This window comes from Aptenodytes patagonicus, chromosome Z (genome assembly GCF_965638725.1).
Source record: "Aptenodytes patagonicus chromosome Z, bAptPat1.pri.cur, whole genome shotgun sequence".
Lineage (NCBI taxonomy): Eukaryota > Metazoa > Chordata > Aves > Sphenisciformes > Spheniscidae > Aptenodytes > Aptenodytes patagonicus.
Window position 1 is genome coordinate 61,610,339 of NC_134982.1, and position 26,132 is coordinate 61,636,470.

At 36.3% G+C, this 26,132-nt stretch overlaps 1 protein-coding gene across 19 annotated transcripts in view; it reads left to right on the forward strand.

Annotated features, from left to right (window-relative positions):
• The window catches only part of PAM (peptidylglycine alpha-amidating monooxygenase), a 146,751-nt gene that overhangs the window by 117,906 nt on the left and 2,713 nt on the right, over window positions 1-26,132 (forward strand). For 4 of the 19 annotated variants that reach the window (XM_076363156.1, XM_076363162.1, XM_076363158.1 and 1 more), the window contains 10 exons: window positions 3,953-4,258; window positions 9,368-9,497; window positions 15,441-15,557; window positions 16,065-16,137; window positions 16,674-16,887; window positions 17,566-17,766; window positions 20,507-20,625; window positions 21,618-21,717; window positions 23,094-23,147; window positions 25,510-25,713. In XM_076363156.1, coding sequence (XP_076219271.1) covers window positions 3,953-4,258; window positions 9,368-9,497; window positions 15,441-15,557; window positions 16,065-16,137; window positions 16,674-16,887; window positions 17,566-17,766; window positions 20,507-20,625; window positions 21,618-21,717; window positions 23,094-23,147; window positions 25,510-25,713 — 1,518 coding nt within the window. The other 15 variants (XM_076363159.1, XM_076363163.1, XM_076363165.1 and 12 more) reach the window with 10 other exon arrangements.

Sequence of the window (26,132 nt, forward strand, 5' to 3'; positions counted from 1 at the left end):
TCAATATACTAAACTGTTTTATTAACCTTAAACTAATCTGGTCTTTTATCAAGATCAGGTGAGGTTCAGCTCATGGTTTGCAATGAAGTTGCCAATGTTACAATTTTATTTGTTTGTATGACTGTCTTCCAAAACACTGTTCTGTAAAAGATTTTTCCTAGTGTAGAACCACCATAATAATTAAGTTTAAACTTACTGGAATATCCTTGTGCATTGTTTCATTCTGGAGATGTTGGTCTTAACAGCTATTACTTCCTCCAGAATAGAATAAACTCTAGGTATTTGTAGCCAATCATCTTTTACTGTATTACATAGAGGGAAGTGTCCTGATAGCTTACACATAAGAAGTGCATGTAAGTATCCTCTGTGAAACTAACCTAGTCAGTCAGTTTCCCTGAGACTGCACTGCTAGACTTCAGTTATTTCAACAAGAGCAAGTTGTTCATTCACCCATATCTTCTTCTAGTCATACCCACAGGCATTCTAAAGGCCAGGCTGTCTCATCTCAAACAAGACCAAACAAATAACATGGTGCATCTTGCTGGTGTTTTTCCCACTGAGTATCTTTAGGCAAACAACATCCTTCAACAGTTCAGCTGGTACAAGACAGCTGTAAAGCAGCAACATGAGATTGTGCTTTGAAGTTTGCTGAATATTGCTTCACAGAGAGCAACTTAATCAGAAACAACATGAGTCTGTTCTTTGCTGGTTATCTGTAGTGAACTCTGAGCTACTTCTTTAAAATATGCTGCTTAAAAATTTATTGGAGTCTGCCTGGGGATCACAAACAAAGCCGAAAAAAGTTGGTCCCAAATAATATGGGACCTCCATTCAATGTGTGGAGTTTAGGGAACAGTTGCATACATTGAGTAATCAGGAAACTTCAATTCTTCCCTTTCACATCTGCACACATCTCTTCTGCTTTGTAAATACTCTCAGTTGTGTCAAGATGCCAAGAAATTTACAGAAGACTTCAGCCTGCTGTTTGTACCAAGCATATGGAGATGCTGGGCAGATATGTAGGTTTCATGGATGTCTTTTGAACTTAAGGTGTAGAGATTTCATATTCATTTTCTCAAACACATTTACTTAAGGTAAAGATCACAGTTGCATAGCAGCTAAACTTCAGACGACTTTCACTCTCTGAGGCACACCCTTTTTCATACATTCAGAAAGTTCCTAAATATTCTTAACTGTTGTGGTTACAACACCCCTGCTTAATGAAAGCACTAATAGGACAAGCTCAACTTGGAAAATATCTCATCTATAGCCACTGATACTGACAAACTCAAACCACCTTACTCGGTACTCCACTGCTTGAAAGTTCCTCATATATCTTATGATCATAGGGTCAGTGCTAGGAGAAAACCAAAACTGATCAACCTCCTTGGAGTTGAGTCCCTGATTAATAGCTCCTGTAAAGACCACTGGAATTTTCTATGAAAGCATCTTGTCCTAAAAATTGTTCCCTGGGCTTTTTGTTGATTTTAAGCTGGATTCCACTGCTCTCTTTTCTTCTTGTCCTCCACTGAGTCCTATCTCTTAGCAGTTTCTTTTGTAGTAAGAGAAGCTAATTTCAGACAGGTAAACTGAAGCACTTTTTTGTTTGTTTGTTTGTTTAAATCAATAAGCAATATCTATTTTAGAGGGTGAGTTAATTATTCTGTGGCAGCCATTACACAACAAAGGTAGAATGCAATGTCTTTGGCTGAAGCCGGCAGCTGGCAAACTTCATTGTTCAAATAGAATAAGCATACGAGTTGTGAGTTAGGGATCTGAAACCTTTATACAAACTGTAGCATGTTGTGGTTCTTTTTGTGACCAAGAATTACAAGTAAATTGATCAGACTGTTGATACAGAACTAGGACAGAGTGAACTGGGCAAAGATCACTAAAGTTGCTTTAAAAAGGTCTGCAGTTTAAAACAACACCAGGCTTGCTGGTTTAGGGAGACTTTTCACAGTCACATTAGGCAGAACACTGCTTTTACCATTCAGACCTCTCCATTGGAAATGATTGCATATAGAGAAGTCAGTGGACTTTGCTCATCTGTGGGTCTCCAGCCATGGATAAAACCAAAACATTTGTACACATGGACTTAGTTTAATTTTTACAATGGTGCAAAAATATAGTTTAGGCCAATGGAGAGTATTTTAATACCAAGTGTTTCCTAAGTAAAGGAAATTCCAGATGTGTTTCTACATCAGCACCAATTCTTGGATGCTTTAAGTACAGACTACTGAACCTGACTAATGTAATTATAAACGTTTCTCAGAATAAATATGGTTTGTATCCAAAACTTCTATTATAGCATACTTTTTGAATATTTGGATTTGTTCTGAATCAGTAGTTGGACTAGTTGAATGACAGTATTAGGATTATGAAGCATTCTAGCTTCACAATTGTATTTGAAGCAAATAATTGATATTTGTTATATAGCTTAACAATTTTCTCTTATCTAAGTTGCTTTGTTCATGTCATTGAACTTCAGTATGAACTGTTACTTCAGTAATTATTTTCTGACAGAAGATTTCATGTGGGATATTTCATTTCCAAGGGCAAGGAATGGAATCCTACTCAAAGTCATTGAACTAGGACTGTTTATAAACATGACAGATCCTCTTAGGGTCATTTCCAAAAGACTTAATTTCCACTGTCCCAGGCTGCAAGTGATGCTTTCTGGCTCTGGATGGGATTTTTTGGTGAAAGCTTCATTGGTTATAGTTTTGCTTTTCTAAAAAATGTCTGATATAGCCTGTCATACAAAATAATACAAATTCTTAATTATGAGTGATTTGTACTTAAAATGAAATAGAAGTATACCTACTTGCATTAAATCTTAAAGTATATTGGATGTCTCTTTCCATTCAAGTGGTGCAGTTGTATTTAACAGAACTGATAATAGTTTCAGGCAGCCAAGATATTTGGTTAATAAATTCTAACAAGTTGGGTACTTGCTGGTTAACAGTGAATCCCAGGAGAGGGATAAACTTGTCATCATGTCATCACTTTATTTAATCCTGCAAAAAGAATTGACCATTGACTTCATCAAAACCTGTTTGGGTGGTTTGAGTATTTTGTGAAGAAAGTTGTGGTTCTGGAATTTGCGTACCTAATTTTTGTTTGTTTGCTTTGAGCTATTGTTCTGGAATTTACTGAAATGCTTGTTGGTGTCTAAGAAAGCTATAGTGATAACTATGTTGCTAGCAAGCAGTTTGAGAAAATACTGTTCCCTGCATTGCTAGATGATATTGTGACTAAGGGGTGTTACTATTGGAGGAAGAGGAGGGACAGGACCCAGACCGAATTACTAAATGAAAATTTAATAGATCACTCTGTTTTACTAGTGTGTCTTCTTTCCACAGTATGCTGTATGGAATCTGTCTGCAAATGTGAGAGTCTGTTTTCTTACAGCCTAAGCTTCTCATGCGATGAGAGATTTCAAAGAAATATATTTTGAAATGCATCATGGCTGTCTATTATTGTCTTTATAAGTGAACAAATTGATAAAACTATAGAATTTTTACTTCTTTGTTTTATAAAAATAGAATAAGTCTGCAGTAGCCTGGCAAATCCAGATAATTCCATCATGAATATTCTTTTTCTGAAATTTGCGCCCTTTTTTCTTTTTTTTTTTTCTTTTTTTTTTTTTCTTCCTTGTTCCCAAGAACATCTGTGCAGAGGTGCTGATTTTTTGATGCCAGAGTGTCAGGTAAAAGTGGACATTTATATGTAAATTAAAGTTGATAAATATTTGACATTATCTTTTCATACCAGAGACTTGGCTCATTCAATTCCCAAGGCTGAAACAGTTCCCTCTTATGCTACTTTTGACAATGACTGTTTGAATAACTTTCTTACATTATACTTTGCTGAAGCTTTCTAAAACTACACGATCTGTTATAATTGTTTTTTCCCTCCTTTCCTCTTATCTTTTCTCTTTTCTGTACAGGTGATTTCTATTCACTCCTTTCCAAGCTGCTAGGAGAAAGGGAAGATGTTGTGCATGTGCATAAGCATAACCCTACAGAAAAGGCAGAATCAGATCTGGTAGCTGAGATTGCTAATGTAGTCCAAAAGAAGGATCTTGCCAGAGAGATCATAAATCATGATGAGAGGGACAATACTATTCTTGTCAGAGACAGAATTCACAAATTTCACAGACTAGAGTCTACCCTGAGGCCACCAGAGAACAGACATTTCTCTTTACAGCAGCCTAAACATGGTGAGGGCAGCTGGGAAAAAGAACATACAGGAGGTGGGTTAGGGGTTAATTTTATACAATGAAATGCAATGTAAGAGCTGTGATCCACATTAGCAAAATCTGAAGGGAATTTCCATTGATGCTTGGAAGTATTTTACATGACAGTTTTCCTAATTATGGAAATGTTCTCCCTCTATTTTAGAGGTATTTCAGTCGGGTTCTTTCCCCCTCCATGTGTGAAGAAATAATGTATCCCAATGGCACAATACCAGTACTTTTTGGAACATAGGGTATTTTTTCTACTTTCAAGACTTTCACTTAATGATTTGATACCAATTATGCTAAAACAAGGTAAACACAGGATGTATTAGTCATGGGGGAAGTGAAGAATTTTCATAATACAAGTAACTACTATAAAGTGGTCACTGGGATGATGGATGCATTTTATGAGTTTGCTGATTACCCTGGTTTGTCAGATACAAGATTTTATAAAATTTATTGCTGTAATTCTGTCAGACTTTTTTCTCTCATTCAGAAAGAGTGGTAGTTAATCCTGAAAAATTCTTGAGAAGTAAAATTTTCTGCATATTTATTTCAAATTGAGCTTGGCTATCCAAATATTCTTGGACAGGCTGTTTTATTATACTAGGATTATAATTCATTCCCTTCAGGTTTCTATGACAGCAGAAACCATGCAAGTATTGTGTTTGTTTTACTTGCATTTTGGTCTCTGTGATATTGATTGTGCTTAGTCTTACTTGCTAATGTGGAAAGCCAGACAATGCAGCATGTGACGAGTATCTCATAAAAGAAACTGGTATGTATGCATGAAAGTCATCTGTATGCATAAGCTGTAGTAGCACATGCTTGCTTTTATGTTGCAACCAGCCAGCTTGATGTTTCCAAGTACTGTTGTACACAAATATACATCATTCATCATCCATTTGATTTTTATTTCAGTTCAAAATGTTAACATGTATTGTCTCTGTTTATGTGAGATTCTGTTATAGTATTCAAATTCAGCAAAATTCTGGGTTTGTATGTAACAAAACCAAAGATGAGGACTTTCCAATGTTATGTTACACTAGTCAGTTAAATGACTGCCTGTCAAGTTACTGGCATAGGGGCAAAAAACAGGTGGGATGTTACCATGTGCCTGACCTAAGTGTAAATCATAAATAGTTCCATAAGCAACACCGGAATTAAATGCTTGGAAGAGTAGTGTGTGTAGCATTTCTGCAAAACCAGTTTGTTCAGTTCAGACTAATAGCGTGTGGTGTGTAGAGGGGAAAAAAGAAATTTCCTTTCTGTTTTAACTGATCCAGAGGAGGGAACGTCAGTGAACTGAATAAACGGCTTAGTTGGCACACCATATGGCATGAATTCTAACTACAGAAAGCATTTGCTTGGCTACTTTAGTAGCTACATATTCATTTTGGGGGAATTTTTTGGTGGAGGACTAATTAATAAGTGGACTTTCAAATGATGCAATTTTGAGTTAGAGCAAAAAGGAAAACTGAAATGATCTTAATTAGCATTGATTTTTTTTTTAAATGTTTGTGATACTGTTAACTACAGAAATTCTGAACTGCAGAAGCTGTCAGTGCCATCTTTTGGCAAAAGAACTTTTATAATAGCAATAAGATCTTTAAGCACATGTTTAGTTTCTGTTTTGGGTAGTATTTATGTATTAGAAGAACAGAACCTTCCATAACAGAATTTTCCTCTTCAGAGGAAGAAGTGGAACATAAAGTGTTTTAACTTGTCTTGATTTAATAAAAAAATTTGCACCCTTCATAAAATTCTTTATTGTATTGTATTAAAAAAATTCTCAGTATTTCTTAGGACAAGACTGGTTGCTGTTAAATTAATTTCATTTAACTGTTTAAAAATTACCAGAATTAAAATAGTTTAATATTTTTAGTCTTGCAAATATTCCGATTTTAAACAGGTAACCAATCTGAAATAGCAAGTGACCAGTATGTTAAGTAAGGTTGTTATAAATGTTATGTTTATAACTTTATACTACTGCTCTTCCTGCACTATTGTTATCTTACTACCCCGAGACTGGTCACTAATCAGTCAGGTTGTTCAACATCACTGCAACCAATACAATTATACCTCCTAATTGAGGCAAACAGCGTAATGTTCCAATTTTTAAAACTCCTTTGTGCAGTGCTTACTTATATTTGTCAAGATATAAATGACTACTCTGATGGCAGGGAGTAAATGCAACATGACTAAAAGTTGTAATGTTAAAAGCTAGCAAGAGCTTCCAGGGATTTCTGGACAGTAAATTGCAATTTTGACAATAAATAAGGCTTTGTTCTTTCACTTGTAGAGAGATTAGAGGCTGATTTGCATGTTCTAAATCTGTGTAATTCTTTATAGTTTTATTGATGAAAGGAATTACTCTAAATTACAAGGTAGAAGATCTGGTACTTAGTTTAGAAATCCCATTTACAACAAAACTGGTGATTATAATTTTTTTTTAAAAAAAGTAATTGTAATTTATTTTAATGGAGAAAAGTACTTTTCTTTGGTTTCATGTGTAACTGTTCCATGGACCACTTAATTTTGTAGGGAATTAATTAGTTGTAGACAAATTAAGTCTAAATTTAGTAAGTAAGTTTTTGTAAAAAGCTAGTTGCCTTAAGATAAACCTGTATCAAAGGACTTTCAGTATGAGACTTTCAAAGGGAAAAGAAAAGACAACAATAATAAACCAATTTTGGAAAGTGTGAGAAAATCTAAAGGTTGTGTAGAGGCTGGAGTTCTTGTGATTAGACTGTATTTCACTGTACATTCATTTTACTGTTTTGATCTATCAGAAATCTTTTAGTCCTTTAAATGTAAATATAAACATTTCTTATTTTATAGTGCATGCCTTTTGAGAGACTGAATTTTACAGAGGCCAAAATTTAGGATATGTTTAGCCTTTTAATTTTTCTAGCTTTTTTGGAAAAGGCTCAGAGGCCAAGGGGCACTGTAACATTAAACATACACAAGTTTTCTGCAAGTTAACTTACTGATACGGGATGAGCAAGTGAGGAAGCAGACACTGGATTTCCATCCTTTTATTCCTTTCAAAATGCTAATGTCCATTAATATACCTGGTACTGCACCTGCTGTGACTAACTGAACTGTACAGAAGTAAGAATATGTGTAATTTTTTTCTTGACAGCTTTTCTTTTAGCTTGGAACTTTTGTTCAGCTAAAATTGCTACAGAGTAGAATTTCTTGGTTTAGAAGTTTCTGATTACTGTCTTGGATTCACTGCAGTTGCTGATTGCCTTAGGTTTGTCTTAGCCTAAAGAGTTTCTCTGTCACCTACTCTAGCTATGGTATCTAAAAGTACAAAGGTAAAATAGCTCCTAGCCTGTGGTAGGTTTTCAGCACTGGTTTTATCTTTCCTCTGTGTAAATTGTAGAAAATGGTTTTCCCTTCACTCCATCCTTGCTGTTACTCCTCCGAATACATCTCTTCCAAGTGAAATAGAAGCGGGGAGTATGCTTATCAGAACAGCTGCGTTGCACAGGTGACCTGAAGATTTTGGGCATTGTTTCCCTTTTCATTTTAACTTTCATTAGAAGATCACTTCCAGCTGAACCCTCTAAAATCCTTGGGTGCTGTGTGTTAAGGACTGTGATCTGCCTTGTTTCAAAGCACTGATGTCCTGGCACTTTGTGAATGGGGATATGTGTTCCACCTGGCTACCCCAGTGATCATTTTTTAGGATCAAAGCAAAACACAGAAACTTTGGGTCAACTGAAAGTTGCGAAGTACAGCATGATGCTATCAAACACATTGATTACTAGTGAAACAGCTCCAGTTTCACATAACTGCAAAAAAATTGCTTTCTGTTCACCTTCAGTTTGGCTATATGTACCTACATACAAAGTCTGCACGTTAGAAATACCTGAATTATGCTGAACAAATTAATTTCTGAAAAGAAGGAGTGATGGATTTCCTAACATGTAGAGGGCATTTTAGGATTTGGGGTGGGGGTTTTTTAAATCAGAATTAGTGACATTGTTCTTGCCATTACATTTTTTATTTTTGGGAATATTGTTCAATTGTCTCCTAATACTGCCAGAGCAACCCAGACCAACCTCTTCCAAATAGCATTTAAGCAGTCTATTTGTGAGAAATTAATCCATGTAGCCATCGCTCTGCAACTTTTTTTAATTTTGGACTGTTCATGCCTTTAATCAGTGTAAGTCTATTTTTACATAAAACAGAGATTGCAGTAAACATCTTTTTATATTTTTGACTTTAATCTTTATGTTGGAACTAAATTTGTCTCCCTTAATTGAGGAGTTTTATGATTTAAGACAAACACAAGAGGTATCCGACTTTTTAGTAGTGGTTCCCTTGCTAAATCCTGTGCTGTTGCTTTAGTGTGAAAATCAGATTTGTGTTATTCAAAAACTATCCAGTATTTATTCTTAAAAACAGTGTGTTACGGCATAAACAATGACGGATATTCTACCCTTCTTCATCTCTCTCATCAGATTTAAACATCTATTTCCTATTCATGCCTATCATATTTGGATTAGGATATGAACACTATCCAGAACTAATGCATATGTTGGCTGTAAGAAATGTCATAGGCAAGCGTCACAGAATTACTGTTTTATTTGCTTCTTGTTGCTATTTTTCTTCCTTCCCTGTATTTTTTTTTCTTAGTGTTAAAAGCTTTTTTGAAAAAAAGTCATGAATCAACCACTTCTGAAATGTAGTTGGTTTAATGATTCATAGTCTTTGTTATGCATTTTTTAATAAAACACTGATAGGTTAATATGCTGCTGATTTTGGATAGTAGTTGTGTATTTCTGTAATCTTTCAATGTAGAAAGTATTCACAGAGCTCCCATAACTTCTAGAGTCTGTGTACCTGTATCCTTATAAGATGGAGAAAAGAATGGAGTCAAAAGCAGTTTTGAAGTTCCTGTCATCCTGTATGTAGCAGGATGCCAGTGCTTGTGCATGCTTTACTATAATAAAACTATGCTTGGAATTAAATTGCAATGCATTAATGGAAATACTGCATGTAAGAAAACGTCCATATAATTCCCAACAGTCTGTACCAAAAGCCAGTTAACCATGTTTTTTTATAAATATTTTACATGAATGTCTGCCTTTTGTTTGTTTCTTTGGTCAGATTTCCACATAGAAGAGGCTGTGGAGTGGCCTGGGTTAGACCTCAGACTAGGTCAAGTTTCTGGGTTGGCTCTGGACCCTGAAAATAACCTAGTTCTCTTCCACAGAGGTGATCATGTTTGGGATGAAAAGTAAGTAGCTACTCTGCTGAATGGCATGTTAGAAGGTCAAATTGGTGTGTGCTATTTGTATACCTTCTCAAGAAAAGAACAGACAGATTGCAGTTCTTTTTCCATTTAAAATTCAGTTCTTTGTCTGAAAGTGCCTTTGGGAGACTCAGAATGGAGGTGGTGACTGACAGTTTCAAGATGATAGGGTTACTAGGTCTGTAGACAGTCAGAATGTCTCTCCAGAGAAAAAGAACGTAGTACATTAGGTCCTTAAACTGTATAACCATCTTAGTATGATATTCACTGAGATTAATTATCCCTGCTTCTCCATGTTTTTTAGCAGGACTAATTAGCCTGGGAGAATGATGTTTTCGTATGGCATACTACCATTAGGACCTGGGTTTAAGACATGCAAAGCTAGCTACAGTGCATCTTCATTCTTTTTTGTCTTTATGTCCACTGAACAGAATTGGATTGTTATAAGGCACTCTCTCAAAACAGGCTTTGTTCTACTCATTTGATAAAATGTACTACATTCAGTGTCACTCAAAACAAAAAAAAAAGTCCCAACTTTATAATGGTCATTTTTCTAGTGTTTGTAAAGTAATATACTCAAAGGTATATTATTTTAAGAACAGAACATTCCAAATAAAGTGTAGTGTCCTTATTTCTACAGTGTTCTTATGTCTTTGAGCTTTAAAATAGTATGTCTAACTGTTTAGATGGACACTGTGGAAAAAACTCCATGAAATTGTAACAGAACACTAGGAGGAAATAGTATTAGCTTGTAACAGAATATTATGTAGTACCCTTTTTAAATGTGCTTTTTTTATCTTCTTTCTAAGCATCTGTTCTCCATATATATAACTATAAGGCTAAACAGTAGGGTTTTTTCCAACTCCCAATGAATTCGTTTTAAGGTAACATAGTTTCTGAAAATTAGAGGGGGCAGCTTTTTCAACCTTATAATAACAATACTGTTATTGTTATTAACAGAATACTGTTTTATGGAGGAAAGTAAGTTCTTTGGGTTATTAGCTAAATAATATAATGCAGCAGATAAGGCAATCATTTATGTCTCATGCATTATATCAGTGATCTCTCCAGCTCAAGTGTATATAAATATAGACTATAAAATTTGAAAGGATGACGCATGCTGCAACTTGTATTACTCAAGCTTCAAGTAAAAGCTGATATTGATTTGGTTTTTTTCATCCTCCTACGCGTGAACATAAGTGCTGTTTTTGTGTCATTGAAGAAAGAATTGAAAAAATACTTGAAAATAGGCTGGCAGTTGTATTCATCTCTTACTTCTGAAATGTGTATTTTTGAGTGTCTGGCAACTGAGGTATACCCACAACCCATAGCATAAAACTGGAGTTTGAGACCAAGCAGTATTTGGAGAGCCTACAGATTTTAAAGAAAACAAAAAAAACATTAACATTCCCTAAAATAGCAAGTGAGCATAATGAATCAACCATGTTGAGAGACAGATTGAACTTCAACTTTCTTATGGTGTGGGTGCAGAAGAAGATCAGAGCTGTGGTCTGGAGTCTGGAAATCCACGCTGTGCTGGGTAACACTACAGGTTCACTTAACTCAGCTCTGTCCTTGACAGCAGCCGTTGTTCATATTCTGAGAATTTCTAGCCTGTGATTATCAGACTTCTCAGAAAAATGCTTTATCTTATATTTAGTATTAGTAGTGTTCATCTGTACATCAGTCCTATGTGGGAGCTTGCCATATTTGCCATCATGTGGTGATTGAAGTTGGAACAAAGTAAAACTGCCTGGCCTTGTAAATATGATCAGGAGCATTCAGTCCCTGATATGTAACCAAAATGTAAGATGAGCTGTTGTTAACTGAAGCTGGTTATGGGTCGTCTGTAAGGATAACTACACATGAGATCCTAATTCATTTCAGAGGGGTTTTGTTCACAAGTATTTTTTTTTTTTTTCTTCTTCTTCTTGTGGAGCACGGTTAATCCATATATAGGAAAGCTGGTGTTGGTATGAACTCTTAACTTAGATGGACTAAAACTTCAGTAGGCCTGTTTAGATGGAGTATTGTGACTTTAAAACAATATATTTGGAAAACATGCCTGTGGTTAAGCTTGTTGTTCCTTATCTTGTGGCACAGAGAACAGGCACACAGAGGTGTGCTCAGCCAGTCAGCCTTCCCTTTTTATCTTCAGTTATGTCATAGAATCATAGAATCATTTAGGTTGGAAAAAACCTTTAAGATCATCAAGTCCAACCGTTAACCTAGCACTGCCAAGTCCACCACTAAACCATGTCCCTAAGTGCCACGTCTACACGTCTTCTAAATACCTCCAGGGATGATGACTCAACCACTTCCCTGGGCAGCCTGTTCCAATGCTTGATAACCCTTTCAGTGAAGAAATTTTTCCTAATATCCAACCTAAACCTCCCCTGGCGCAACTTGAGACCGTTTCTTCTTGTCCTATCGCTTGTTACTTGGGAAGAGAGACTGACATCCACCTCGTACAACCTCCTTTCAGGTAGTTGTAGAGAATGATAGGGCCTCCCCTCAGCCTCCTTTTCTCCAGGCTAAACAACCCCAGTTCCCTCAGCCGCTCCTCAGAAGACTTGTTCTCCAGACCCCTCACCAGCTTCGTTGCCCTTCTCTGGACACGCTCCAGCACCTCAACGTCCTTCTTGTAGTGAGGGGCCTATGAACTAGCCTGGGAACCCTTTCACGGGTTGTGCTGAAAAGGAAGGAGTATATGGGTTCTCATTTTTCAATAAAAAGGAATAGAAAATTAGTATTTGAAAGGTGTTTGTCATGACTATTGTATGGGGAGGAATAAGAAGTTATCAGACTTGTAAGTTAATATTTATAATTGGCTGCAAATACACAGTTAATTGAGTATAGTATTCCTTACCAAATCATAAACGTGATGAATCAATCAAGCCTGAAATCCCAGAATTTATTTTCTCTGTTTGAATGCTTCACCAGCATAGTATAGAAACGAATTAAACAAAAATTATCTGTGCTGTTAGGCAATGCACAAATGTTTCCAATGCATTGTTAATATATGCCATAAAAGCTGGATCCTCATTCAACTAAATATAGCTGGATGAATGGTCTGTGCTGTTCTATAAGGCAACTTCAGTCTGCTTTAGAATGCAAAAGCAGTTACACAATGACAAGCCCTGTGATACAGTAGCAGCTTTTCAGTGGCTGTAGCATTCCTTCTGTGCATGATTTAAAAGAAAAAACAATCCTTTTAAATAAGTCAGGTTCTTACAGAAGTCCTCTTAAATAAGTCAGGTCTCCTCAGTTTCAGAACAGTCTTTGCTATATGCAGTGTGTGCTGTTCAGAATGAAAAAAATTAGAACTATTCATCTGGCTGAGCAATGAATCAGTTGAAAGTGATTTTGCATTTTGTGATGAAAAATGTATACTATTCATGCAATTTATGAGAGACATAATAAAGAATATAAACTGCATTCTTGTTACTACATTCTTAATAAGCTAGGCAGGTTAATTTAGGCTGAGCACAGTACCACAATGGTGATGGATATTGATCAAGAATAGAGCTCAGGGTTGTGCCTTCAGGGATTATGAGATCGGGTGGTCTGTCTAAATTTAATATTTAGCCCACCAGAAGGACGTTAGATTTAGCAATAAATTGTTTGTATTAGTGTGACGTGGCCTGCTGAGAAGTAGAAAAATAGCTGTGGCATTACATTGGGGTTTGAAATTAGGAGTAGTGACATATGCAGCATATTTTAGTTGTCCTTTGATATCAAACTGCAGAACCTATGAGAAAACCATGCTGCAGAGCAATATGACATACAAGAGTAAGGTGTTCATTTATTTTGGTTGGTTGGTTTTGGTCTTGCATCTTTTAGGCTAGCAGTAGTCAGCATAGTTTGTGTCCTCATTTATCAGTTGAAACAAAGGAACATTGACTACCTGGGAAATTGGTCTCAAACCCTGGGAAGGAAAGAGTGAAGGTGATTCTGTGGCATGCCAGTCTTTCTCCTAGAAGAGGATATTTGACAGGGAAAAGATGCATGGAAGATCACTCCCATAAACTCATTTCAAAGTTCACTAGGCTTCCTTTGCATAAAATACCATACAATCTCTTATTTACACTGAAAGCACTCAGTTCTCAGAAGAGCTGGGTAGTTGTTAGCAGGGAATACTTAGAAGTCAGGACAGCACTGTTACTAAGAGCCATAATCATAATAAGGAAAGCCAATCATTTTTTTAAGTTGTCTAGCTAGTCAGTTCTCCAGCAATATAATCTTGTTTTCTGAGCGTTTTATGTACAATACCTACCGTCACTAAGATTCTCTTCTGTGATTAGTTGTGCTGATTAATAATAACATTAGTAATAACATTAGTTCAGTCTGGCCAGTGTTGGTTCTCCAGTTGTGGTCATCCATATCTAGAGCAAGTCCTTACGAGTATTAGACTCCTTTTTAAATAAAACTGTTTAAGACCAAGAGAACTTGTTATGGAAGATCACTGTCAGTAATGGTAAAGAATAAAACAACACCTGCTGAACCATGATCAAACAAGCAGATCATGTCAAACAAACCTACATCAGTAGGCCATTGTGTGCCAGTACCATTTACCCTACGTCTGCCTATAGCATCATGGCAGAGCATTTAGGAGGGCTCAGTAGAGAGTTTTAGTAACTATCACCTTGTGCTTAACCATTCGTAGTGAAAAGGATTTACTGATTTCTATCAGAAATTAAATAAATAGTCACAGATAGTTACCATACTTAATGGCAATATCTAAATATTGTTTTTTAATCATAGCCTATGCAGAAACTTAAACACATCCTGTCATAGATTTTTCTGGTTATATATGAAGCCAGTATTGCTTTACCACTTTGAAAATTCCAAGCTTATAAATATTTAATGTTATGGAGAGGTGAGGCTGCTAGGACTGTACAATATAAAGTTTTAATAGCTTTATTCATAGCCTTCTCTGTGACTATAAAATATATTCTTGTTTACCAAGTTGCATCAATCATAGCTGGATTTCTCTTGAGATTAGCAAATGGATTTCAAGATACAAGGTGGGAGGGGGGGAGTATGTCTTGTATTCATCCACAGTCAACTACCATTTTCTAACATTTAGATGTAAATTTTCTTCAAAATATTTTACACTCTATTTACCTTCACTAAATGCTGAACATATATTTCAACAGGTTAAAGTAATAGCCAACTTCTCCATAGGGGTACAGACAACTATATTTTTTATTCTTTGTTAAGCATATCATAATTTTATGCCTAGAAAATATCTTCTGCAAGGTTAATCCTGGTTCTTAATGTCTGAAATAGTGACATGTTTAAATGATGTTTATTAATATATTCCACGTACCCTGAAAATTGAGTGTAGACTTGCGGTAGGAGAAATACACATCGTATCGTATAGTCTCCTGGAAGCACACTCTGAAAAGGATAAGAACCTTAAGACCTGAATCTTACAGTAGTAAGCTCTAGCAAAATATTGAATTGTGTTTGAAAGAAAGAAAAAACAAAAGACACGCAAACATGCACACACTGCCTTAGACAATACGAAGTGTAACTGTTCATACTGGCAATTATGCCCTGGTGATTAGCTATATTTTTACTTAGGCTACATTGTTTGATTTCCCATTTCTGATTTGCCACAACAAAGAAAAGAAAAAAAAGGAAGAGGTTTTTTGCTTGCTTGCTTTAGGATTATCTTAATTGTTGCTGTGTTGATTTGGTGCTCCTTTAGTTCCGAAGTCATAACCTCAGTAGGAAATGCAGCCATCCAACACTGTAACTCTTGCAATCATACCATAATGTAATAAGGCTTATTTAAAGAGAAAAGGAAGCCAATAACCCCACACTGGAATTAAACTGCAAAACTCGGCTTTAAATTGTGTCTGTGTTGTTCGTCAGTGGAACCTTCTAATGCTGGCTTTCTATTCCACTATTTTTGTGTAGTTCTTTTGACAGCAAATTTGTTTATCAGCAAAGAGGACTTGGACCAATTGAACAGAACACAATTCTTGTCCTGAATCCAAGTAATGCAAAACTGCTTCGTTCCATGGGCAAAAGTCTGTAAGTTATTTTTGCTTTTATCAATAGAACTAACATTTTTGTATATTTTACTCCAGAAAGTCCCCAAGCCCATTTTCACATATGTTTTATATTACATTGTGTGATTGTAGTGTCTGAGTTTATTTAAATTAATAAATAAATAAAAATTACAAAATCAGAAACTAATAAAAGTAATTTGCCATCTTTTCCACCTCTGCTTTCTTGCAATTCATATGATTTCATCTACCAGCCAGATTAACAGAAATGCAGAGCTCATGAGTATTGTATATTGTCCTTAAAGATACCAATTATTAGCCTGAGTGAGATACCAGAGATCAACTGAATTTCAGAGCTGAGACACTTGTCAAGAAAATTCTATTCTGTAAAGGTATCTTTTTCATGAAATACTACAGATAGTTAGTATGTACAACATTTGTTGATCTGTAGATAAAAAGTGAAATCTTCACATCTACATCATTCTTCCTGAAAGATGTTTTTAACTTGATTCTTCTACATTTGTGCTTGCAGATTTTACTTACCACATGGTCTGAGTATAGATAAAAATGGTAACTACTGGGTCACTGATGTAGCTCTCCATCAGGTATGTTTTTGAAGCTTTAATACTAGGACCTTAATATTTTGCCAAAAAATGTTTTTGTTTTCCTAGAGATTTGACATAAATTATTTCTCTAGGCCTGTTAAGATAAACATTAAGAATATGCCTACAGAAGTTGATCTCTGTGGCCTTCATGGAATATAGTTCTGTTGAATAATTTGCTGTATGGACATAGCATGCAGAAGTGAAAGTATCTGTTTTAAAACAATTATTCTTTTGAAAATGAACAGATTTTTCTGCTATGTCTTTGCTTATCAATTCTCCTATGTACTTAAACCCAGAATGTGAAACTAACTCATTTGCTGTAATCACAGGAAATTTATATTTTATGCAGAAATTTCCTAGAATCAACACTATCAAAAAACTGGTAATAGATGTCATAGTCAATATATTAAGGCTATATTTGGTATATAAAATTATTTAAACACAGTAATAAATATTTTTCCATAGGCAGCCATCCCTCTTATATTTCACCTTCCATAACTGAAACCTCTTCTCTTTTCCCATTGACTAAAAAAAAGGTTTTCAAACTGGGAGCAGATGACAAAGAACCATTACTGATCTTAGGAGTGGCTTTGCAACCGGGCAGTGACAAAAATCATTTCTGTCAACCAACTGATGTGGCCGTGGATCCGATCACTGGCAGCATTTATGTCTCTGATGGCTACTGTAACAGTCGAATCATTCAGTTCTCTCCAAATGGATTGTATGTGAATCAGTGGGGAGAAGGTACAGGTCAGAGCTCTTGGTACTTTACCCGTACTGCTGTTACCATGAACTCACTGTGAACCATGAGATTGCTGATGTTACTATTACTTTTATTTATAAGTTTCTATTACGGAAATACCTTCCAGGTCCTAGCTGAATTTCAGCCTTGTCATTGCATTCTAATTTCCTCTCTTCTATTCATACAGCTACTTGTAGTAGTTATATATTCACTAAAAATAAAAAATGGGAATTTGCTAGCATGCTTTCAGTACAAGTATTGGCATGTCCTATCTTATCAAGAAAATGCTCTGACTTTCACAAAAAACTTATTTTTTTTCTTAAACATTTGATCAAATAGTATAAGCCTTTACCATTTTTACAAGATTTATGCCATGATCCCATCTATTTTAACTTTTGTGAGTAATTACATTAATTCTGCCTGACTTGGATTTATGTATCAGGCATTAAACTGTGCCAAATATTATAGGGAAATAGCAAATTCATAAACTCAGGATTTACAAAAACAATGCAAAAGACTACCACGGTTTACCTACCTGAACGAGTAAAACTGCTAGGAGAAGCAAGCAAGCTGACTTTACTCTTTTTCCAATGTTATATGGCGTTATGTGACATATTGCTGTTTCTAAGCAAAACTGATAGTTTCGGTGTGTACTTTAACACAAACCTGGATATTTTGTATTGCAGAGACTTCTTTAGGCAGAGCCAGACCTGGACAGTTTCATATCCCTCACAGCCTAGCCCTGATCCCTGACTTCAGTCAGCTATGTGTTGCAGACAGGGAAAATGGTCGAATTCAGTGCTTCAGGTTAGAGACTGGGGAGTTCGTAAGAGAGATCAAGCACAAATCATTTGGAAGAGAGTTGTTCGCAGTTTCATATGTTCCAGGTAATTTTTTTTCATGTTCTTCAGATTTCAAGTAGTTGCTTTATGCTGGTGTGTCACAGTACACAATGTTATTTCACGAAGAGTGCTGTCATGTTATCTTAGGCCAGATATTTATTCTCTTTCAAAGTAGAGCTGATGTAATGGAAAATGTTAGAACTATCCTGTTTTCCTATTTGTGGGATGATAATCTCTGCTTCTGAGAAATGACTGATTAGACTCCCTAAATGTGATGTCAACAAGTAGATGATCTTGTTTGCTTCCTAGTTATTGACTGCACAGTCAATAACTAGTTAATAATAATGTTTTAAAATATTCATTTCAAGCTCCATTGAAGAGAGCAAAATAAAGAGCTTCCAAACTATCAAGAAAAGTTTTGTGTTTCATAAAACAAAAAATCTGAAAGCAGCTAGTTTGAAAAAGTTGTGGTTTTTAATATCACAATCTGGTTGTGATATTAAAATTACTGTATTAAGTTTTTGGGTTAGATTTTTAATACCGATACTGAAAGTAATGTAAATGTCAAGAACTGGACGAGGAATTTTGGCATGTCAGGCTCAAAACTCTGTAGTTGATATCAAATTTAATATCAGGGTTATGTCTTGTGCATCTGCCAAGAACATAAGAAATGCTGTACTGGATGAGATGCTTGATACCTATAGCCCAGTGCTCCATCTCTGACAGTGTCAGCAAGAGAGGTATTCTAAGGAGAATGTGTAAGCCTGGCTGCATTTGGTGGTCCGTTCCTCTCCTACTTCCCATGCATCCACAAAAGCTCTTTATTTAAGGGTGTTAAGAGGTAGCTCCTGGCCTCTTCTTCGTAGTATCTTTCTATAGACCCATTTTGAACTGGCTTGTACTGTCTGCCTCCTTGACTTCCTGCAGTTACAGGCTCCAGAAGCTCACTACCCACTTTATTTTTTTAATTTAAAAAAGTGATCTAGTTTCATTGAGTGCCTCTCAGTCCCAGTATTTTGAGAGTTGGTGAATAACAGTTCCGCACTCCCCATATCTGCTGCCTCTTAGCCTTCTCCTCTCCAAGCCAAAGAACCCCAGCCACCTTAGTCTCTCCCAATAAGCCATTTAATTGCTTCAGCCCCTTGACTATTGTAGTTGCCCTTCTTTTCCAGCATCTTTAACTTCATTAGGACCTTCTTGAGATGCAGAGAGTAAAACAGCACTCAGTACTCAAGATGTGGGCTTGCTGCGTTTTTGCATAGTGGCAGAACTGTCCTCTCCATTCCTAATTCTCTTCCTGATGATGCCAAACATTCTGTTGAAATTTTGGCTGTCACTGTACATGGAGCCAAAGATTTCAGAGACCTTTCAGTGATGGCTCGGAGATGTCTCTCCTGAGTTGTAGCTGCCAGTTCCAAGCTAAACATCACATAGGCATGATCTAGATTATTTTTTCATAGAAGCATCACTCTACATTTGTCTTTGCTGAAGCTCTTCTGCCATCTGTTTGACAACTCACTTATTCTTATAAAAAGTCTTTCCAGACTTTCTCAATATCATCAAGCTTTTGACTGCTCCGCAGAACTCAGTACCTTCCTCAGACTGGGAGATGTCACTGTTCACCCCATTCTTTAGGTCACTGATGAAGGCTATTGAATTAAATTGTTTCTGGCTCTGATCCCTGCAGGATCGCACTACTCAGACTTCTCTATCCTGAAAAATTATAATCTCTGCCCTTAAGCTCTGCTCTGTGCTTCCTGTTCATTCCTGTTTCATTCAGCCCTGTGACAACTCACATTCTTTAATAACCTCTGATGCACAACCTTGTCAAAGGGTTTCTGAAAATCCAAGTATGTCTACAGAATCTCCTTTACCTGTGTGCTTTTTCTCCTTGTTCAGAGGTGAGGTACAATTTCCCCTTAGAGAAGGTGTACCAACTTGTTTCCAACAGGCCACGCTTACCCATGTCTTATTCTTCATTATGGATTCTACCATCTTACTGGGGAAGGAAGCCAGAATTGTTGACATGTAATTCCCAGGCACCCTTTTGAGCCCTTCTTGTAGATGGGCATTACTTTGGCAGGCTGCTAGTTTTCTGGAGGAGTGGCTGTTTGCAGTGCTAGGTTACTCAGCTTGGCCTGAGGTCTGTAATTTCACATTTGAGTTCCTTCTGAACTTGAGCAAATGCCATCCAAACCTGGTAAATTATTAACCTCCAACTTGTCTAACACCTTTTGTGTATCTCCTTCCAGTTGAGCTGGCTCCTCTGACCTCTTTGCTATGAAAAAAATTGAGTGTCAGAATCTCCCCAACATATTCAACAGAAAAAACTGACAAAAACTGAGCTTCTCTGCCACAGGCCCCTCATCCCCGAGTCCTCCTTTCACACCTTTTCCTCTTGTGGTCCCACTGATTCCCTAGCTGACTTTCTGCTTTTGATGCATTTAAGGAACTTTCCATTATCAGATCAAGCATCCTTAGCAAAGCATTCTTCAGATTATTGGTTTTTTAACCCTTTCACATTCTTTTTACATTTAACCAATCTGTAAAATATTGCCTTGCTATTTCTTCTCATTTGGACAAAGTGTGCATCTCTTAAATGCCAAACCTTCACCTGTTACACCTTACTTAACTTTCCCCTTCTGATTTAGTTTCCTACTGAGTTACCTTCCCGTCTGTCTCTGTCTTTTTCTCAGACAGCCTTTTTTCATCTATACTGTCACAGTTAATCTTCACTGTAGTTTGCTATGTGTGGGTTGTTAAAGCAAATCTAATGTTGTTGCAGGCGGTCTCCTCTTTGCAGTTAATGGAATGCCTTATCCTGGAGAGGCAGAACCAGTGCAAGGGTTTGTGATGAACTTCTCTACTGGAGAAATAATTGATACTTTCATTCCGCTTAGAAAGGTAGAGTATTGCACAGAGTGCCTGGTGCATATAATTATATATATGAGAATGTCGGTAACATCCTACTTCTCCAACTTCCATAAGACTATTACAGGAAATAAGATGTTTTATAGTGTAAGGTATTCATAAGGAATTCTTTATAATATTAACGTAATAAAGGCACGAGAATTTCAGGTCTTAGTTTCTACATGTGGTACACATTCGAAAATTATACTACCTTCAAGATGATTCCTACAGATAATACCTTTAGTCAAGATGAGCCTACTTTATTGCTGTCAGACAGTTCTTAAAAGCTAATTTAAGAGAAGAATGAATGACTTGAAATATTCATATATTTAGATGCTAGTAATATGTCAAAAAATAGAGTATATTCCTAAGCAGAAATAAAATTCAACTGTATGGTTGCATCCTTTCTTTACAGAAGACTAGTGTGGAAGTTAAGGCTAAATGTCGTTCATACAGTACTGTACATAACAATTATGTTTATTTTCAAAAAAAAGTTTCCATATATTGTCTTAGACTAAAGAATGAATGTGAAGATTCCCATTTCTGTGTAACACATATACTCTGTTATTTGCAGTCCAGTTTTAAATTATATTAGAGTTATTTTTTTCTGAGGATAGCAAATAGCTTATTGCATACAAACTCTGACAAAAACTAAATATGTGGGCTTGAAACCAAGATTGATGATTTTTTAAATATGTATTTCACAGGATAAAACTGAATGCAAGACTATAAATACAAATATTATAAATGTAAAAATTGTTTAGCATGAATACGTCTAATAATCTCCATGTTGTTATCCCTGGAGAAGGCAAACATACAATAGAAATGGAATTCCTCTCCCTTCACTCATGTCAGGCCTTCACACCAGCACCTGCTGCGATTTCCAGTCTTAAGGACTGAATATGACCAGTCTCAAGTTCAGGGTTAAGGCGGCCTCATGAATGTGTAGACACTTACGAGTAACCTGTGACTGCTTATCTTCACAGAGCTTTGAGATGCCACATGATGTTGTTGCTTCAGAAGATAAAACAGTATTCGTTGGAGATGTTCATGCCAGAGCAGTGTGGAAGTTTGCATCCACAGAAAGTATGTTCTTTCTGTTCTTAATGTCACAACTGCGCATTTTGTATCTTCAGATCAGTACCACTTATCTGGTACCACTGGCAAAGAACCTGGTGGCTTAATGACAACGATTTAAGTACACTACAAGCTCTGCCTGCAGAAGTTGTGTGCTACTGCTCAGTTTTCATTAAAAGACCATTCTTCAGCATTGCTGCGTGCTCTGTCAGAGGAGAGTCCTGAGCATATTAGTTTGTTTGTCACAGGAGGAATCAAAATGCATTTGCCTCATGGTAGATCTATCCCTTGTCATATCAGTACCTGCTTAAACAAAAGCATGACTCTTTAGCGTTTTAGTAATTTTAATGTATCATGTGCTGAGAAGTCAACTGCTTCCTTTGAGGTTATCATATAGGAAACTCCCAGGGGCTGAAGTAAAAACACAAGGCAACTTAAAATTTATATTCATTTCATTGGGAGTATTCATCATTAGAAAATGAATCTAGTATAGTTTGAACTCCTATTTCCATGAAGTGGAAATACTTCCCAGTTTTAATCTAGTAACCCCCAAGCCAAGCAGCCTGACTTCAGGGAGAGAGACCTGATTAGTCAGACATCAATTTAGTAGGAATCAGGGAGAAATTAGATTTTTTACGGGAATAAAAATATAATCCACTGTTACATTTTATTGGATAAAAAATGTATGAGAGAGATAAAGCCTCAGGCTTCAGGGTGTTAGTCAACCAGTAAGAGTCTGCTGTTATAAATGAACTTCTGACTAAGCCAGTTATTCCATATTTGTCTGTTTATAATTTGTGGGTTTTCCTTTGGCGCATCTGGTATCAGCTGCTGTTAATAACAGGAAACTGGACCAGATAAATTGTAATTCTGACTGGATATGGCTTTTTCTGCATATAGTAACCTGAACATTTCTAGGCTTTCATTCAAAGAAACATGAGAACAAAAAAAATAATGGAATTATTCATCACTTACAGGTTAGATGAGGGAAGTCCTTGTATATCATTTTCTTTTTAGCTTTTGCTGCAGTATAAAACTGTAGTAGCTAAGGAGCCCTGATTAAGCTGGCCTTTAATCCATTGTGATTTTTGTTATAATTAACAGTTTTATTTTTGTGGGAATCCCTGAACCTTTACACGTGCCCATAAAATCTCTCTGTGGCATAAGAGTCAATCATTGCCAACAGCTTTCATGATTCAAGCTCTTCTTCCCATGACCTTGTGAGCTATTGAATGGTTCATTTTGATTCTCCTTGGTGAAGTTCAGATGCTGATGGGATTGTTTACTGTAGGATTGTACTGTACATTTGAGAAAGCTAGCAGGAAAATGTCACTGAGTGTCTTTCTGAAATGTCAGTTGTCCTGAAGAATAATTTTGTTTTACAGAAATGGAACATCGGTCAGTTAAAAAGGCGGGTATTGAGGTACAGGAAATAAAAGGTTAGTCTGATTCGTAATGGAAATGAAGGAACCAGTATTTACACATAGACTAGGACTGCTTCTGCCAAGTTGGAGGGAAAAATGCTAACTAGTTTCACTGTTGTTTTATTTTTCACCATCATTTCCTACAGTGACTATAGATAAAATGAGCTGGCATAGGAAGCACTAGAAAGCAGCTTGTAACACTGTTACCTAGTAGATGCTGGTTTACAGCCAATCTAAACATTTCATTTTCAATGATGACAAGTGCTTCACAGACACTAAGATAAAAATTTAACTAGTGGATTAATTCTGTACCACCATCTGGTATGGTCCAGATCGGTATCTGTGTCAGCTCCCTTAGATGCAGAAATAGCTCTGAAATATAACTGTGATAGTTACCCCCCAGCACCCTTCCCCCTGCTCCACAACCCTCAAACACCAAAAAAGGGTTATTTGAAACAGCAGTTGGTTTATCTTTCTGCATAGTCTTTCAGTACACAGCCTTGCCAGTCACACCATATGGCAAAAAATATAATTTTTTCTATGTAGATTTATTTCCCTGGATTTACTGCTTTCTTGTTTTAAATTTATCTGCATGAAAAAGAAAAAAAAGAAAAAAAGGGAAAATAAAAACATGTAGAAATTTAATATAAGGAGATAAAGAAATACATGTAGAGGGGATTGAAAGGGGTAAAATAGCAATTCAAGAAGATGAAAAGTAATTTTAACCATTAGTGTTCTGTTAGGTAGGTCTTTTATGTTGAAAAGGAAAAGTTTGTTTCCCTTTCAGAAAACCAGTACCAGGCTATGGAGAGGCCTTTATAAAATGTTCAGACATTCTTAACTGCTTTTCTTTGGTTGAATTCAGAGCTTGGGTGGTTTGCTTTAGCCATGTATATGCAGACAGAGAAAAATACCAAAAGATCCCAACTGCCAACTGCAAGCATGTAGAATAAAGTAGGCTGACATTATAAAACAGTGAAATCCTTGTTGTCAAAACTGTTATCCTTCTGTTTTATCTGTGTTGGTACATCAGTCCTCCTGAAGCACTCAAAATGGAAGTGTTGACATTACAGCATCCACAGTACAACAAATCTAGGTATATATTAACGCATTTCAGCTTTCTTTAGGAAGATACCATGCTAGCTGACACTTCTAGTGTTACAGAGAAAAATGCAATAGTATCAGCAGGGTAAGAAACAGTTTTTAAGTAACAACCTCTAAAACTGCTTAGGGTACGTAGACTGAAATTAACAACTTTCAGCTTCACTGGAAGAAAACGGATAGTCAAGGGACTTTGTGTCATCCTCTGCTTAATAAATGGACAGGAGTGGCCTGCGCTTTCACAGTCTCCTGGTGACAGGCTGTTACTATTGCTTGCACTGCTGTGAAGTGGGGGAAAACACGTGGAGAACTTGAGCTTTGCCAGGGGGTGGGCAAGATGGTGGAGGAAAATGGCTCTTGGCTATAACTACTACCTGAACAGACAGCATGTTATCATTGTATCATTGTTACCATTGTATTAGTGATAACAATGATATTGTTGTTACCATTTTATTAGTGTTAAGTGTAAACTGAAGAATTTACTGTTATTTCAGAATAGAACATCATTTTAAGTTCGATACAGAATCAAAATAGAGTTGATTCAGAGTGTGTTTCTGATGCAGCTACTTCTTAAGACATGCAGTTAAGTCAGACTGTAAAATAAAAAGCTAGGCGGTTCTACTCATTAAAAGTTAGCAAAAAGCGTGTGATCTTTTATACATACACAAAATGGCGTAAAGGATTTCATTGAAATTGTTTTTCTCCTTGTAGGTGGAGAGGTAACAAATTAGTCAGGAATGATTGGATGCAGTTTTCAAAAGCTCTCCAGATTTACAGAGCCGAAGTTCTTTCACGGAATGTAGCAGTTCTGAAAATTTAACCTTGTTACAAGTTTATTAAAAAGAGCTTTAAATGCTTTCCTTTATAATAATATAGCATATACTGGATTTCTGTATTTCTTGTGAAAGTGTTGTTATCAAAAGGAGATATTTAACTGATACTACATTACATGCCTATTTGTAAAAATAGATCTTTTAGGGATTTTCCTATATTTTAAATGATAGATACTTTTTAAGACAAAACTCTCCCTGACACTTCTCTTTCCCCATTCGAGAAAAGGGGAGGGCATCTTTGCTAGTGAGTGATATCATTCAGCCTCTCTCTGCCTTACGTTTGGGATAACATCAGCAAGAGCTAAAAACGTCTCCATAAGTGTTTGTCTCGTTTCCTTGTTACTCAACACTTCAGGTATTCTAGCTTGTTCTTTTCTTTAACGCCTTGTTCTGTGTTGCTTGATGCATATGGATTACATATTGAAATTGTCTTCTTTTTAAAGAATCAGAAACAATTGTAGGAGCCAGATTGAAAAACAACCCAGAACCAACAGACCCTCTAAAGAAGCAGGAAAAACAACATTTGGTCCGACAGGCCAGCACTGGAGTTTCCTTTGTTCTTATTACAACTCTTCTAATTATCCCTGTTGTTGTCCTGCTGGCAATTTTAGTATTTATTCGGTGGAGGAAGACAACTGTCTATGGAGGTAACCATGAGTAACTCTAGAGAACAGGCTTTTATTATTCCGGTTCAAAACATTGCTGAACACTGAGGGACAAGGGTATGAAGAGAGAGGCTTACTGTCCCTTTACCCTTCTGAATAGTTACTGTGATGCTGCATGCAAACTAAGAATCAGCATGCACATGGCAACTGCATCCCCCTCTGCATTTAATATTGCATCTCAAGCCACCACCTTTTCAGAACATGCATCTAAAAACTTTAATTGGTGTCAAGCCGAAAATTGGTGTCTCAGAAACGACTAGAATATATTCATGTTATCATCTAGAATACCTAAATTTTAATACTCTGAGCATAGTTTCATTTTCACTTTGGGATCTTTAAATTGTTGAGAACAAAGGACTCTATGGGTATTATAGAGGTATAAGCAAAATGCAAACAAATAA